Here is a 17839-nt window from a genome sequence, read left to right as displayed (position 1 = left end):
CCACTGCCAGTGCCATCAGTCAGGAATCCGAATGTGGCGCAGAAGTTGATTGACAATGACAACATGCCAGGGTGAATTGCAGAGGTCTTAAAAAAAAGAAAAACACAAATTCTGACAAACTTCAAGCATTGATTATGCAAAAGTGGGCTGCCACTGCCAGTGCCATCAGTCAGGAATCAGGATGTGGTGCAGAAGTTGATTGAGAATGACAACATGCCAACATGCCAAGGCGAATTGCAGAGGTCTTGAAAAAGAAGGGTCAACTCAACGCTTTAAATATTGACTCTGCATAAACTTAATGTAATTGTCAATAAAAACCTTTGACACTTATGAAATGCTTGTAATTATACTTCAGTATACCATAGTAACATCTAACAAAAAATCGAAAAACCGAAGCAGCAGACCTTGTGAAAATTGTGAAAATTAATATTGGTGTCATTCTCAAAACTTTTGGCCACAGCTGTACAAGGCCACGCACAGCACACACAGACAGCACACTGCACAGGCATGGTGACTGCTAGTCTGGCACAAACACAGCATAATAAACCAATACTTGAGGGTAATGCTTATTTCTACAATAAGAATCAGTTTACTGTCAGTTTATTATTTCAACGGTTCTAATTCTCAGTTACATTCAAAGAAAAAGTGCACAGTCAACAATAATGCCATTAGTGTGTGGATTATAACAGTCACCACTTTTTATCAACTCCTCTCTCCTCTTTCTCTCAGCATTCCCAATGACAATAGAGGTAAATATCACACTAAAAAGGCAACTGGGGCAGGACCCGATTTAAGGCTGTCCTTTTTGACCGTTACTAATCTATTTCTCTTTTTCATTAGTGTGATATTTACCTCTATTGTCAAATTTGTCAATGCTAAGAGAGAAAAAATGGTGGTTGTTATTGTTCCACATACTAATGGCATTTGTAGCCTCAGCCTGTGCATTTTTCCTATGAATTTAATTTGACAATTAAAACTGTTGTTGAACTATTGATTCTTCCTATCGCAATAATCACAACCCACAAGTATTAGGTTTGCTTCTTATGCAAAAGGTTTTAGCTGGTCCCTCTTTGACAGCCAAAAATCTGTTGCAGTGTCCTCACTGATGCATTGGTGGCAACTTGGTGTAGCTCTTCCTTATATTTTTTGATCTGCTGCTCTATGCTATTTGGGGATATCCTCTGCCTTGGTCTTCTGTGGCATTTAGAAAGAAACCGAAAGGCTGGTTGCTTAGATGTGGATGCCGATGGCGGTGCTTCTTCTACTTCCTGTGACAGTTCCACATCATTTTCTTCAGAAAATTCCTCATGTTGTGTGTGTGGCAATGTGGATTTTCTTACCGCATACTCCTCTGCCTTTTTAACTGCTTACCGACCATGTCAAGCAGATGTACTGCAGCACAATGGCTGCAGTATATCTCCTGGGCAAAATCACGTATGGGTACGTCCTACCTGTTTTTGGCCACCAGAGGGCATGCGTGCCTGCTGCACAGCGGGGGACCCGATGCGCATGGCCTGCAGGCAAGATTGCCGCTAGCCGTGCATGAGCGCCAGCAAGGGGATTTGTGTGTGTAAAAATTGGTCTTTGGGTGTCAGTGTCCCACCTTCACACTGTAACCCTACTGAGGTTAGCTTGATGAAAGCAAGAATTGGCCTTGCTGTCAAAATTTTAAATGATATGCACCTGTCAAACGGGTGCGGAAAAATTTGGTCTTTGAGTGTTATTTGTGCCCATGAAGCCTACATCAAAAAAATTCTTCCAAAAGAAAACAACACCCACAATGCTAGGCAGCCTAAAAGTCCTGAAGAGATTCCACATCCCCAAAACACTTAATCATCGGCATCAGGGGCTTCAAATCCAGGACTGAATTTGATAAATGTCAGATGGTCCACGGAGTCTGTGCGCACATAAATGTACTGCGTTAAATGGCACATAACACACTGATACAGTGTTAAACTTGCAGTAACAACTCTAATAAAATAAAAAAACCCTATAAATATATTAGTCATAAATTTAAGGTTATACTGTGCACATGCGACAAGCTAGTCTAGATCAGCCTCTCCAAGAGGAATGTTTGTGCTGCTCACGGAATGAGTTGTTTGGTTTTACAAGGTAATCCTTCTTAAGGGACTGTAATATAAGTTATCTGAGTTCATCTTGGAACTCTCCCCTGTACACAGATAAGCACACGGATAATAGTAAACCATGAGTCTAACCAACGAGAAACTAACGTATTCAAATGTTTAGGAAGAGGAAACAAATAACAAGGAAAGAAATATAAAAAACTGCTAAGTTCTGAATAATGTGTTCATTATTTACATACTATTATAATATCAGCAGTTCTTTATGTATAAAATGTCAAAGTGACAGAGAACAATCAGCATAAACTTAATTCAAAAAGTCCTTCATGCACTGCACATATCACTGTCCAAGCTCCCTGTGCTATACAAACAAGAGCAATTCTACAAACAAGAGGTAAGCCAGAGTGATAGATAACACAGATAAATTAGATACGGTATATAGTATTCCAGTAGCATACCAAAAGATCAGACACCCTGGAGGAGTAGGGCAGGTGGGAGCGGGATCAAAATTTGGCAAAGTTGTGTTGACCTCAGTTCTACTTATTTGTCACTTTGAAATGTTCTACATAAAGAACTAGTGATATTACAATGATCTAATGTGCTGGTGTTTGTATTTATGTATAAATTCGTTTTGGGACAGTGTGGGGATAGCCCTATATTTGGTCTCTGCAAGTGATCAGTAAAGTACCATGACACTGCACCAGTGGAATCCTTAGGAAGGGGTGGTTTTCCCCGGGCACAGCAAGTTGTTGCAGGGTGCTCTGGAAGACAGGATGCTCCACTTAAGCAATGCCTGACTTGCACACTATGTGAGGGTACCTGCAAAGTCACATAGCTGTAATGTATCTTCTCTGTGTAGATCTCAGAGTGAAGGGACTCTATCCCTGGTTCCTCCTGTGCTCTGATGTGTCACATGAAACAGCTGAGGGAGAGGTCTGGGATGGGCCTTTCTTCACTCTGGACCAGTAGCCATTCTGCTTCTGAGGTTAGTTTTTCCTTCCTTTACTGGAAAGTGTCGAATTTTGCTAAAAAAACCGGGGTACATTTTTTCTTGGGGGGCAGGAAGTGGGGAAACTAATGGCTAAGAGGGTGCTTGGTGAAGTTGCCCTCATGTTGTCACAATAGCCCTTTCACCAGTAGCAGTGCGCTGCCCCCTCTCTCTCCTGCACCGCCACTGAAAGTCAACAATACATGGATTCATGCATTGCATGAATTTATGTATTGTCGTCGGCGCCACTGCCGCCCACTATTCAGATAGCCGCCCCCCTGGTGAGGGCCGGCCATCTGCATAACAGCAGTTGGTTGGTTTTTGGAAATGTCTATCAGAGCCAGTGGCTTCCCCATTACAGCCACTTCCAAATAGTTAACCAGGGGACGCACAGGGTGTGCGTCCCCTGGTTAACACTGACACGCGTCTCAGCCAATCAGGTTCACTGGGTCTGGTTACTGGTAACCTGATTGGCTGAAGTGACATTGAGGGCGGGAGAAGACATCGAGGGATCGTGGAGGGAGGATGGCTGACCCGAGAAACGTAAGTGCTGGGCAGGGCATCTAGTGGTATTTGAGGGGGCAATCTGGCAGCATTTTACGGGACAAACTGGCGGTTTTTGAGGGGGAAAACTGGTGGCAATTGATGGGCACAGTTGCAACAATTAATGGCATGGCACAGTGGTGACAATTGATGGGCACAGTGGCGACAATTGATGGCATGGCACAGTGGCGACAATTGATGGGCACAGTGGAGACAATTGATGGCACAGTGGCTGCGTTTGATGGCATGGCACAGTGGAGACAATTGATTGGCACAGTGGCGACAATTGATGGCATGGCACAGTGGTGACAATTGATGGCACAGTGGCTGCGTTTGATGGCATGGCACAGTGACGACAATTGATGGGCACAGTGACGACAATTGATGGGCACAGTGGCTGTGTTTCATGGCATGGCACAGTGGCGACAATTGATGGGCACATTGGCTGCATTTGATGGCATGGCACAATTTCGACAATTGATGGGCACAATGGCGACAATTGATGGCACAGTGGTGACAATTGATGGCACAGTGGCTGTGTTTGATGGCATGGCACAGTGGCTGCATTTGATGGCATGGCACAGTGGCGACAATTGATGGCATGGCACAGTGGTGACAATTGATGGCACAGTGGTGACAAATGATGGCACAGCGGCGACAATTGATGGGCACAGTGGCTGCATTTGATGGGCACATTGGCTGCGTTTGATGGGCACATTGGCTGCGTTTGATGGGCGCAGTGGTGGCAATTGATGGGCACAGTAGCTGCGTTTGATGGGCACAGTGAGGCTGCAATTGATGGTTTTTTTCTCGTTTGTTTGCGCCCCCCCCCCCCCCAAAAAAAAAAAATTTGAGCACCAGCCGCCACTGCCTTTCACTGGCCACATATTGTAATTGCTGCCCATCTGTTGCCCGCATGTTGTAACAATTGATTGTTTATTGTCTGTTTTTAATAAATGATTGGACATTTGTAGCCTATGTATTATAATGATGACTTTTTTGGCTTTCATATTGTCACATCTAGTTACCACTGTTCACAGGACTATATTACCATACAAAGTAGATTAATTCTCAGCAGGGCTGTCACTATCAAACCCCCTGTTATTAACTGCAACCTGTTATATTGCAATAAAACAATATTTTTGCTAACAATACACTAAAATCATTACTAGCAGATATAAATACAGCAAATGTTACAAAATTCCTGCTCAATTCCTACTAAATATAAAAGAGTGAATTTATTAACTCTTGAGAAGAGGAGATTAGGGGGGATTTGATGTACAAATATAAAAGGGGTCCATATAGTGAACTTGGTGTTGAGTTATTCACTTTTCAGTCAACACAAAAGACAAGGGGGCACTCTAGTCTTCTAGGTCTAGAGGAAAAAAGATTTAGGGCCAGATTCAGGTAGACTTACGATGGGCGTATCAGTAGATACGCCATCCTAAGTCCGAATCCCTACCGTCTTATATTTAAGCGTATTCTCAAACTGAGATACGCTTAAATATTGCTAAGATACGACCGGCGTAAGTCTCCTACGCTGTCGTATCTTAACTGCATATTTACGCTGGCCGCTAGGGGCGTGTACGCTGATTTACGCCTAGAATATGTAAATTAGCTAGATACGCCTATTCACGAACGTACGCCCGGCCCTCGCAGTAAAGATACGTCGTTTACGTAAGGCTTTTTCCGGCGTAAAGTTACCCCTGCTCTATGAGGCGCAGCCAATGTTAATTATGGACGTCGGGACATCGTTGAATTTTCCGTTGTTTACGTCGTTTGCGTAAGTCGTACTCGAATAGGGCTGTGCGTAAGTTACGTTCACGTCGAAAGCATTGACTATTTGCGACGTGATTTCGAGCATGCGCACTGGGATACGTTCACGGACGGCGCATGCGCCGTTCGTTAGAAACGTCAATTACGTGGGGTCAGGGCTCATTTTAATACAACACGCCCACTGCCTGGACAATTTAAATTAGGCGGGCTTACGCCGGCCCATTTACACTACGCCGCCGTAACTTAAAACGCAAGTTCTTTCTGAATACAGGACCTGCCGCTCTAAGTTACGGCGGCGTAGTGTATCTGAGATACGCTACGCCTGGCTAAAGATAGGCAGATCTATCTGAATCTAGCCCTTAATCTCCAAATACGGAAAGGTTTCTTCACAGTAAGAGCAGTGAAAATGTGGAACAGACTCCCTCCAGAGGTGGTTCTGGCCAGCTCAGTAGATTGCTTTAAGAAAGGCCTGGATACTTTTCTAAATGTACATAATATAACTGGGAACTAACATTTATAGGTAAAGTTGATCCGGGGAAAATCCGATTGCCTCTCGGGGGATTAGAAAGGAATTTTTTCCCCTGCTGTAGCAAATTGGATCATGCTCTGCTGTTTTTTTTTTTTTTTGCCTTCCTCTGGATCAACTGTGGGTATAGAATTGGGTATATGGGATTGTACGATATATTTTTTTATTTTTTATGGTTGAACTGGATGGACTTGTGTCTTTTTTAAAACTGACTAACTATGTAACCGGTATTGAGTTAATAAATAAATATTTGTACATTTTCAAAATGGTGAAAATCGAATGTGCACGAAACTGTAAATAAGCATTATTTTGACGTATAGAAAAGGGGTGGGGGGGAATTCAAAAAGAATCCACCTTGGGGGTCAAGCATGTTAGGTAACCACTATACTGCATCTACATTACTGATTTTAAGTAGCAACGTAAGCTGGGTTTTCTATATACTAGTACATTTTGTCAGTCTTTAATATATGTAATCTACAGCTCCTTTAACCAGGGAGGTTTTTACTTTGTACATACTGGAATCACTTACCTGTCTACACTGATCGCACAGAGATTGAAGATGGAAGCTGTACAGAGCATGACATCCATGGTCATGAGGATATCACAAAGAACAAAGCCCAGAGTCCACGCCCCTCCTAGAAACTGAAAAGTCAATAAAAGCTGTTCAGAGTCAAAAATGTAAACAGTATACATATATAATCATAAAAATTAAATATATACACACACACACACGAAACCACGGGTCCCATACAGACAACCTGACAAGGGGCCTCATACAGATAATGCTTCACTTATGAATGAACACAGTGAGTGATACCTCATATTATCAGTGAGTGGTGCCGGTACCGATCACTCATTGTGTTCCTTCAGGAAAGGAAGGGGCTGGCAAATATGACATATATGCTAGACCCTTCCCCCATTCTCAATCATGACGGATCCTATTGTGTGCTTGTCGCAGCAGGGGGAAACATATGGTGCACAGGGAGATAAATGAATGTGGCAGGGGGCAATTACTGGAACCAGTCCTTTGTATGGTTCTCTCTGCCACAGCTAAAAGCCTAAGGGAGGGAGAGGAGAAGAAGACAACTTTCAGCTGCTGCAGAAAGAGCCATACAGGGGATTAGTTCCAGTAATTGACCCTCTGCCACACTGATCACCCTCTCTGCCCACATCCGATTAACCCTGCTGCCTGGCCACCCCTGGTTGCCTGGGCCCTGTACAGGAGGACTGGTGTTACCCCCTTATTTACGACCCTGTATATATATATATATATATATATATATATATATATATATTTTTTTTTAGGAAAGCAATACAAGGTGGGTTTCAATAAAACACAAATATCATTATCACTGTTCATAAAATAAGCTGCAGTTTTTGCCCCAATCCCATTATTGTTCAGTTTTAGACCTTTTTTACACATCTGAAACAAGAAGGCATGGATAAGTATTCAGAGCTATAAAGACTGCCAGCCTAATAACACTGATGTACATTTTTAAGGCTCATTCACAACGTCATCGACCATTAAATCAGCAATCCAGACAAACAGCTGAATGTACAGTGTTTGCGGTTTGCAAAATTCTATTCTGCCAGGTATAAAATGTGCACAGTGCTGAAATGTTGTATGGCTAAGATGCTGATACCATTGTTCATTATTGCACCTCTGCAGCTTTCTATGTCACCTGCTTGCTCACCGGATTACAAAAGAACATCAGGCCCACCCTTTGTTCTCCCCCCCTATAAGCTGCTTAAACACTTCTACACCAAGCCACCAGCACAGCGTTGTGCAGTGTAATAGAGCCTGACTGACTCGCAGGGCATAACCTCTTCCAGCATATTATGACATGAGTCTACCATCATACTTTTTTACACCACAAAGATAGATGAGAAATTTACAAAATTAATTGTCAGGATAGCATTGCAGGGAATGCTGTGGTACTTAACATGGTTGTAAAGGCAGAAAGTTTTTATTTTATCTTAATGCATTCTATAAAAAGCCTTCTGTGTGCTGCAGCCCCAGCCCCCCTAATACTTACCTGAGCCGCATCTACGTCCAACGATGTCCACGAGTCCCTCGGCCATCTGGGACTCTCCCTCTGATTGGCTGGGACACATCAGCTGCGCCATTGGCTCCCGATGCTGTCAATCAAAGTCAGTTAGATAATCAGGAGCGATAGGGGGCAGAGCCGACCCACAGCTCTGTGTCTGAATGGACACACAGAGCTGCAGCTCGGCCTGGGTGCCCCCATAGCAAGATGCTCGCTGTGGGGGCACTCGACAGGAGGGAGGGGCCAGGAACACCAAAGAGGGGCCCGAGAAGAGGAGGATAAAGCCTGCTCTGTTCAAAACCACTGCTCAGAGCAGGTAGGTATAACGTTTGTTATTTTATTTTTTCTAAAACAAGACTTTACAATCACTTGAATATTTATGTGACCAAAAACCTGATACAACCATTTCACAATCAATCGTGTTCATTTTCAAAATACATCATTACTCATTTGTGAGGTCAGGCACTGTTGTGGATGAGAAGGCCTAGCTCGCAGTCTCCGCTCTAATATATCCTAAAGGTGTTCAAACTTGCTCATCCATGTCATTATGGACTTTGTTTGTTCAATGGTGTGCAATCATGTTGGAACAGGAAGGGCCATCCCCAAACTGTTCCCACAAAGTTGGGAGCATGAAATTGTCCAAAATGTCTTATGTAACGGAATGGCCCGTGATACCCAGAGACTTTTGAAGGATGCGGGGTACTCCTGTGCCAGCTTCACTAATGACTCTTGGGTCTAGGGTCATCCTATGTCCAATAGGGGCATAGGATGACCGAGAAATGATATCTCGGATTACATGAGATGGGACAGTAATGATAATTCATGTATTGCAGGATATCTTGAAATATTACAAGTGGTTTATTCTGACCCCAACAGGTCAATAGGACAGTATTCATTCAGGTGGGGACACATTCTGTTGAGGTGTTAATTGAGTCTGGCTCCTAAGATATTTTATTGTCTATTGTGCTAATTAAGTCTGCCTCTCAAGAACCTTTCATTGTGTATGCTAATGACACTGTATGAAAGTTCTATTGATGATAGATATGTGTTGGCAGTCTGAAAGGTCAGATGTCTGACCTTTCAGGTGTAGGGGATTAGCATGTCAATTATGTTTACTAAAGGGAAGTGTATTATGTAGCAGGTGAGGATAACTTATCGCAGAGCCAGACCGTCTGGGTAATGATTAGTAATTAGCTCATCTGAATGTCATTATCTAACAGAATGTGTATTGAAGCACCCGTTGTGGGTGGAGTTGAGTCATTGTCCATATTTGGCTTCTAACTGTAAAAAAACCTGAGAGTTTACCATTAAAGTATTCATTCGTTTTGGAACCAGAAACAGAGCTTGTGTCTCGTTATTCTGGGGAAAAATCCAATGGGTCCTGTCTGCTGGATTGTCGGAGTGTCGGATAAGCTGTCTTGGGTTGGTGGAATGGAATATCGTTAACGGTGATAACCCCTGACTATTACAATTGTTGGCTAGCAGTGGGATGATTCCATCGCCAGAAGAACAGCTTCAAGAGGACACAGGACAATGAAGACACAGTAGGAACGGCTAAAGCTCTCTACCCTCAAGGACTTACTGGAGAACCGTGGCAGACCGGCCAGCAACCGTAAGAAAAGGAACATTATCGCAGAACTTGTCGAAATGGATAGAGCTGAAAGGCCCAGCGTAACAGACAGCACACCCGAGGAAGCAAGTTTTGATCGGGCTGTTAAACGAGGACTGGCACAGTATGGTCCTAATCCTCCACCGGAGATCATATACCTGGTTATAGCGGCTGTGGATGCAACTTGGCTACATCAAAGAGGTGCTGCAGCAGCAGAAGTCACAGCAGCACCAACTGAAGAGAGAGGAGAGGTACAGATACCAGTCGCCATGGAAGAGGAATTCAGAAGGAAGTTACAAGAGATGCGGATACAGCACAGAGGACCAGTATCAGAGGAGGTCCTGCTGGGATGGTCAGATTTGATCTGTTGCCAACTCTGGAAGAAAGCGCTAGCTCTTTAGCAGCAACACCAGGGAAAGGTCCTCCCCACACATCCATGCCTACGGCCCACTGCGTTGAGGAGGGAGAACATTGGGGCGTCCTGCACGAGGCAGATCCAATACAAGCAGCTACAGGCAGACTGTCTGGGTAAATAGAAAGGTAGCCAAGGGCCTACGTGATACTGGTGCTACCATGACCCTGCTACAGAAGAACCTCATCCCAGAGAGCCAGCACACCGGAGACACTGTAGCCGTAAGAGTAGCGGGAGGCACCATCTTCCGGCTACCCGTTGCCCGGGTTCACCTGGATTGGGGGGTTGAATCGGGACACTTGAATTTGGGGGTGATGAAGGATTTGCCAGCGGATGTAATACTGGGAAATTATTTGGCCCCCCTTGTTTCTGCTTACGCCCCAATGTGCCCCGCTGAAGCCAACTCAGTGACTACCTGTGCCCAGACCCGCGTTGCTGGAACCAACCCGCTTGCTGCTGAGACCCGGGTAAGACTATCTTCCCCGACATGTACCATAGATCAGGTACAATATCACAATCTAAAATGGGAATGTGACAAGTTGGCCAGTGAGAAATCGGAGATGCAACGCCACTACATCATGTAATATGAGATGTCCCGTGGCTTGAACATTGAAATGCACAAACAGGCTGAAATTGTCAAAAGGTTAAATGGGATTTGCGCCCAGGTTGTGCCTTATCTCTCCCAAGAGCATCAGCAACAGGTTTTGGGAGCCATTGAGAGAGCAAAGCAAATGACTGTTCCAGAACTGAATTCCATTATTCACCTTCTATAGAAAAAAGGAATTGCGCTGTTAAACTAAAGCGCACTGTGCTTAATGAAAATAAATTTAACTAAATCCGTATTGTAACATTAATGACACAGATGTGTGCGCTGGCAGCACATATACAATAGAAAAAGAAAGTCCCAGGTAGATGAATATGATGATAGTGATGCCCGGTGAAAAGATGGTCCTTGAATGGAACACTGACAAGCACCTCCACCACAATCAAACACTGACCCTTACCAGACAAAAAGATCTCAAGGAGATCAGACACAGCATGGACATATGGGATCCTCAGAGCAATCCAGCACTCAAACGATTCTTCCCCAGTGAGTAAATCCTCAGATTATGGTCAATTGTCAGGGATATGCAAAAAGACGAGGAAGACTCGCATAGCATAAAACCTTACAAACGTTTAATGGAATAAAAAGATTTGCACTTACAACAGAGCAGATCAAGTGAAGCGTATAAAAATCTTAAGCCGGCCGGCTAACAGAACGTGCAGCCACCGCTCTCTACCCAGTGAAGAGTCTTCAAACGTTTGTAAGGTTTTATGCTATTCGAGTCTTCCTTGTCTTTTTGCACATTCCTGACTGTAGTGGCATATCTGTGCATATCTGTGCGATGTATAGAACTTGCCGCAGCAATAATGACATTTTTAGAATGACCTGGCTATTAAGAAGCGTTACTAAAGGAAAACATTTTTTTTTTTTTAAATAACAAACATGTTATACTTACCTCCACTGTGCAGTTCGTTTTGCACAGAGTGGCCCCGATCCATGTCTTCTGGGGTCCCTCGGCGGCTGTCTCTGGTCCTCCCTACAATTAGTCACCACAGTCATGCGAGAGCTCACATGGTGGTCACTAATTGCGTGCGCGCTCCCGTGATACAGCGAGCGGCCATAGCCGCTCACTGTATCACTCGGCCCCGCCCCTCTGCGTGCCGCGTCACTGGATGTGATTGACAGCAGCGCCAGCCAATGGCTGCGCTGCTCTCAAACCATCCGCTCTAGCCAATCAGCGACCAGGCTGAGCGGTGAAGAGGATTGCGGGACTGCGTGCGGGACATTCGACGGGTCAGGTAAGTAAAACGGGGGCTCGGGGGGGGGAGGGGTATACACTGAAGTTTTTTCACCTTAATGCATAGATTGCATTAAGGTGAAAAACCGTTTTGCTTTACAACTCCTTTAAGTCTTGGTAATCTGTTTGCATGTAAAACATATGTCTACTACTGATCTGGGTTCAGGGGCGGACTGACCATTGAGGCACTCGGGCACTGCCCGAGGGCCCCATGCCACTAGGGGGCCCCATCAGGGTTGCCAGGCTCAGTAAAACCATAGACAGTATGTCAAAATCTGTGTTTTTTTACATCTGTCCCTGATATGTCTGAAAACGACATGCTTTTGATGTGAAAATCCCGAGATTTTAGCTGCCCCGCCTCTGCACTGCCTCCCGGCATGGTGGCCATCTGTAAGCCTGGGGGCCCCATAATCTTCTATTGCCCGGGGGCCCCATGAGTTGTCAGTCCGCCCCTGTCTGGGTTTTTAGTTTCCTACTAACTACATGTATTTATTACATAAAATTAGAGAAAGCTATCTTTATATTACCCACAGAAGTAGACACATGAATCTCGACACTCGCGGCTCTCTGTTTACACATGAAAGTACATTTTCATCTTTACTTTTTATGGTTGTAACTTCTACAACTGAAATTTTGTGGGCTTAAGCATTCTCATATGAGCTGGATCTATGCCCATTTCTAAGCTGAAATTATGATAATAAGTAACCAAAATAGGTCTCATAGATAGGAAAGAATTAGTCATATTATTGAATGGAAGCTGCTCTAGGCTTTATGGGTGGATGGCCATAAATGGCTTAAAGCAGAACTCTGGCCAAACTTTTTTGTTGTGCTTAGAGGGGGGAAAGGTTGGAATTTCTGCCTGGTTTTTATTGCTGCTTCTGTTACAGTACGGGAGATACACTCAGAGACATTGGTTATCACTGCCGACACAGAAACACAGGAGAAATCTCCCAATAAGGACACCTCGTTCAGTGAAAGCTCTCAAAGGGGAAATTTTCCCGTGTGTGTCTTTGGGGCAGGATTGGTGTCTCTGTCCTTGCTGGAGAGACTTTTCATCACTTTATTTTCTGCAATGGGGAGTCAGACAGAGATGATAAAGCACACTAGAGGCTCCAATACTTCTGAATGTTATCCAAACTATATATATATTCATATGTGGGCCCACTTGAATGGATAAGCTTTGCATCCAGCCTTTGTTCCCTGTTAACATTTACATATGCATTAGCCACCCCCCTGCACCCAGGGACAAGGCCTGGGCCTGCCAGTGGGTTACTCAGGCACTGAGTGCTATATTATGGGATGGGGACTGGGGTATGTCAAATCCCAACAGCAGAAAATAGAACGAAAGAAAGGTTCCATTGGACAGCACTGAGTAAACACTGAAGTTAGTGTGAAACGCATCAGCAGTCCTAGGTTCCGTTGCTGTGACTTGTAGTGCCTGTTTCCATTTTTTTTACATTAAAGTTACGTTGAATTGGAGTGCGGCTGTCCTGATCATCTTTTGTTCTTATTTGCCATGTGCATTGCTAGCACCCTCAGTTCCTGAGAAGAAGATTGCACCCAACAAGACCTGCCTGGAGCGGCAATCTCTGCCTCTTCACTGAGAAAACGGAGACTGAATGAAAAGGCCCAGGTGCTGACAGCTTAAAGTGGATGTAAACCCGATTCATGAAATTTGAGCTGGACACATATATCTGTAGTATTTTGTTATCTCTTTTCAATGAGCTAAGTCGTATAGCTCTCTTCTGAACAGTTCCTCTGTTATCAGCCTGAGAACTCCTGACATATTTTTTTACTTTTTAGACAAAAGCAGCCAGAATATTTTTTAAAGGAGGTTGCTAAAATAGAGTAGCAGAGAGAAGCTCCTATTACAAAACAGCTCTGAGAGTCTCTAACTATGAGGAGAGGGGGTGTGTGCCTTTCCTCCAATCAGCAATGTTAGCTATCTTGGCTGTATGCCCAGACATCACACCCTGTGCTAAACAGGAAGAGAAAATCTCCTAACACGATCTCAACTTTCTAAACAGTATATAAATGTGAACACAGCAGATATTCATATAAAACCTATGTAGGAGGATTTGGTTAATCTCTGTGTATCATCTGAGGCTGTTCACTTCACTGGGCGTATGGAGGGTTAACATCCACTTTAATCGCTTAACTATTTGCTAGTATTCTAAAGAGCTCATGTGTTTGACTTTTTTTTTTTTTTATTTAAAAATAAGGTCTTTATTGAAAAAAGTCACATGTACAGAAACATAGCGACATTACACATTGCAGTAAAACCAAAAGTGGCATACTTCAATATAAATTGTTTTTAATAAGGTGGAAACATGCTAGACCATTGAGGCTGGAAGGGTATTCAATGGAGACAAGTCATTGCAGGTGTTCACAGCACATATAGAGCAGATATGATACTATGCATATAACAACACACAAATGCGGAATGGCATAATGAAAAAATGGTATGGTTGCAGTAGGGAGGAGGTGTACATACATGTAATCACAAAGCGTCTACACAGCTAAGGACAGTGGCAGGTAATCAGAAGATGACTCAGGTTGTCTCAGCCCAATTCCTGTAAGTAAGTCAACTTGAATAGGGAGAGAGGAGTGCCTGGTGTCCAGAATAAGGAAACTTAAGTAAGTCAAGGCAGCTGTCATACACAGGTGTTTGAGTGTTGCAACCATTGATCCCAAATGTTATTTTATTTGGAGGGCTAAGCCTCTGTGTCTATACTGTATATCAGGTTTTTTGCATGGAAGAGTAGAGTATACGTTTACTAATCTGGATTAAAATGTAGGGGGGAGTAGCTGCATCCAGGTACAAGCTATCACCTTTCTTGCAGAAATATTATCAGTTATTTATCAAGTAAGAGACCAAGTAAACATTGTTTAGGGTTTAGAGTCAGTGGGGAACCCATTTGGTCGTGCAGGAATTGGATTATCGGGAGCCTAAAGGCCCGTGCACATGATAAAATTGTACGGCCATAATTGTCTGATGGACGTGTTGTGTCTGATAATCCAACCGTGTGTATGCTCCTTCAGACAATTGTTGTCTGAATTACCGACAACAAAAGTTGTCTGTTCATGCTCACCAACTATCTGACAATAAATCTGTTACGTCGTATTATCCGATCGTGTGTACACAAATACATCCAACTTAAAAAGCTAAAAAGGAGAAAAAACACATATTTAGGTTTTGTTGGCTGAAAATGTTGTGCTGTCTATAAACAGTTCACGGCCAACGCCCTTCGGACCAAAATCCACGGAAAGGTCCGCTGGAAGTCCAATCGTATGTACGAGGCTTAAAGGGGTTGTAAAGGTTTGTTTTTTATTTTCTATATAGGTTCCTTTAAGCTAGTGCATTTAGAAGGAAAATTGAAGGAAAAGGTAAGTGAATCAACAATGCACTAGCTTAACCACTAGAGTACCGGGCCATCGTCAAATGACGGCTCCACGGTGACTCTGAAAATTCAACAGGACGTCAATTGACGTCCTGTATTCTTGCGGCCACTGGGGGGCGCGCGAGCGCGCCGGCGGCGGCGCGTCCCCGAGATGCCGATGCGCGTGCCTGGCGGTCGCGATGTCCGCCAGGCACTCGGAATCGGCGGCTACAGGGACAAGACGTGGAGCTCTGTGTGTAAACACAGAGCTCCACGTCCTGTCAGGGGAGAGAGGAGACCGATCTGTGTCCCTTGTACATAGGGACATAGATCGGTCACCTCCCCCAGTCACCCCCCCGTCCCCCACAGTTAGAACACAATTTAGGTATACATATTAACCCCTCCCTCACCCCCTAGTGTTAACCCCTTGAATGCCAGTCACATTTATACAGTAATTAGTGCATATTTATCACATTAATCGCTGTATAAATGTGAATGGCGCCAAAAACGTGTCAAAAGTGTCCGATGTGTTCGCCGCAATGTCACGGTGACAGTAAAAAAATCGCAAATCGCCGCCAATACTAGTAAAAAAATTAATAAAATAAAAATGCCATAAATCTATCAGCTATTTTGTAAACGCTATAACTTTTGCGCAAACCAATCAATATATGATCATTGTGATTTTTTTTACCAAAAATATGTAGAAGAATACATATCGGCCTAAACTGAGGAAAAAAAAACGTTTTTTTTTTTAAAAATTGTGATATTTATTAAATAAAAAAGTAAAAAATAGTGTTTTTTTTTTTAAATTGTCACTCTTCTTTTGTTTATAGCGCAAAAAATAAAAACCGCAGAGGTGATCAAATACCACCAAAAGAAAGCTCTATTTGTGGGAACAAAATGATAAAAAAATTGTTTGGGTACAGTGTAGCACGACCGCGCAATTGTCATTCAAAGTGCGACAGTGCTGAAAGCTGAAAATTGGCTTGGGCAGGAAGGGGCGTAAGTGCCCGGTATGGAAGTGGTTAAAGGAACCTATTTAGAAAATAAAAAATGAACCTTTACAACCCCTAAGGCTGGGTTCACACTACTACACTACTTTCATCCTACTTTGCTCTGTGTTCAATGTTTCCCTATGAGAGCGTCTTGTAGCGTCCTACACAAGTCGGTCCGACTTTGAAAATGCTCCCTGTACTACTTTTGGTCCTACATTGATCCTACTTCAGGCCCATTGAATATCATTGAAGTCGGACCAAAGTAGTATCCTGTTCATGAAAGTAGGATGGATGTAAGACCAATGTAGGATAAATGTAGGACCGATGTAGCAGAGCAAAGTAGGATGAAAGTAGTGTAGTAGTGTGAACCCAGCCTGAGGCTGGGTTCACACTACTACACTACTTTCATCCTACTTTGCTCTGTGTTCAATGTTTCCCTATGAGAGCGTCTTGTAGCGTCCTACACAAGTCGGTCTGACTTTGAAAATGCTCCCTGTACTACTTTTGGTCCTACATTGATCCTACTTCAGGCCCATTGAATATCATTGAAGTCGGACCAAAGTAGTATCCTGTTCATGAAAGTAGGATGGATGTAGGACCAATGTAGGATAAATGTAAGACACATTGAACACAGAGCAAAGTAGGATGAAAGTAGTGTAGTAGTGTGAACCCAGCCTTAGCTAATTTGTGTACTCATGTGTTTGATTTAATTAATTAAAGTGCAACTCCAGCCAAAACTGTTTTTGCAAAGGTCACTGAGACAACCAAGTGATGAACCCTTGAAAGAATTTTCAGTGTTCAGGGAACCGTTCCTAATATAAAAAATCAGGGGTCAATGGGAAAAATGTGCTGCTGACTCTGTCAGGTGGAATTAGCCTTGAAACTATTAAATAAAAGCAACAATCAGCGCACAAATAATACAGTTAAACTAAAAATATTGCGAGCTGAACACAAAATGACTGGGTGTCATCTTCAGTTACTTTTATATGGACTTTTATTGCGCTGCACTTACATATTTTTTTCATTTGAAACTATGCAACCATCATCAAAAAGGGGGTCAATCAGTCACAGCTCAAGGAACCCCTTGCAACCTGACCAACCCTGATTGAGAATGAATGGATGAGTTTAAACAAGTTAATGGTATAATGATTATCAGTACAAATAAGATTGATTTCACACATTCATCAATCATTGCTTTTCTTTATATATTTTGAATATTTCATACACTTTATAGCACCATATTCAAGTAACTGGAATAGAAAGCTCTCACTAATGAAGATAAATTCATGTCTGTAGGATTCTTCCTAGCTCATATTGGCCTAGCATATGAATGTAATTACCGTATTTGACAATAATAGAAAAAGGAGTGAGGTTATTTTAACAGTTCATCGCAGACTGATTCAAAAATTTTTTGCAGCACAGCAATTTTCAAGTGATGTAGAAGTAGAGGTGACTGGCATACAAAGTAACATAATAGTTTTTAGACATGTGCACTGCGGAAAGATTTGTTTGTTTTGTTTTGTTTTCATTTAATTTGTTTTTCCGGTCATTCGTTATGATCACAATTCGTAAATTAGCAAATTCATAAATTAGAAAATTAGAAAATCCGAAAATAAAAAAATAAAATAAAAAAAAATTGA

The 17839-nt window shown here is 43.0% G+C and overlaps 1 protein-coding gene across 1 annotated transcript in view; it reads right to left on the bottom strand.

The window, feature by feature from the left end:
• DRD4 (dopamine receptor D4) overlaps positions 1-17839 on the bottom strand; it is a 122103-nt gene that overhangs the window by 92064 nt on the left and 12200 nt on the right. The window contains exon 2 of the mRNA XM_040328624.1: positions 6444-6556. Coding sequence (XP_040184558.1) covers positions 6444-6556 — 113 coding nt within the window. The remainder of the gene's footprint in view (positions 1-6443; positions 6557-17839) is intronic.

The sequence above is a fragment of the Rana temporaria genome, chromosome 11 (genome assembly GCF_905171775.1).
Source record: "Rana temporaria chromosome 11, aRanTem1.1, whole genome shotgun sequence".
NCBI lineage: Eukaryota > Metazoa > Chordata > Amphibia > Anura > Ranidae > Rana > Rana temporaria.
The sequence above is the reverse complement of the archived record's forward strand: the minus strand, read 5'-3'. Positions and strand labels throughout refer to the sequence as shown.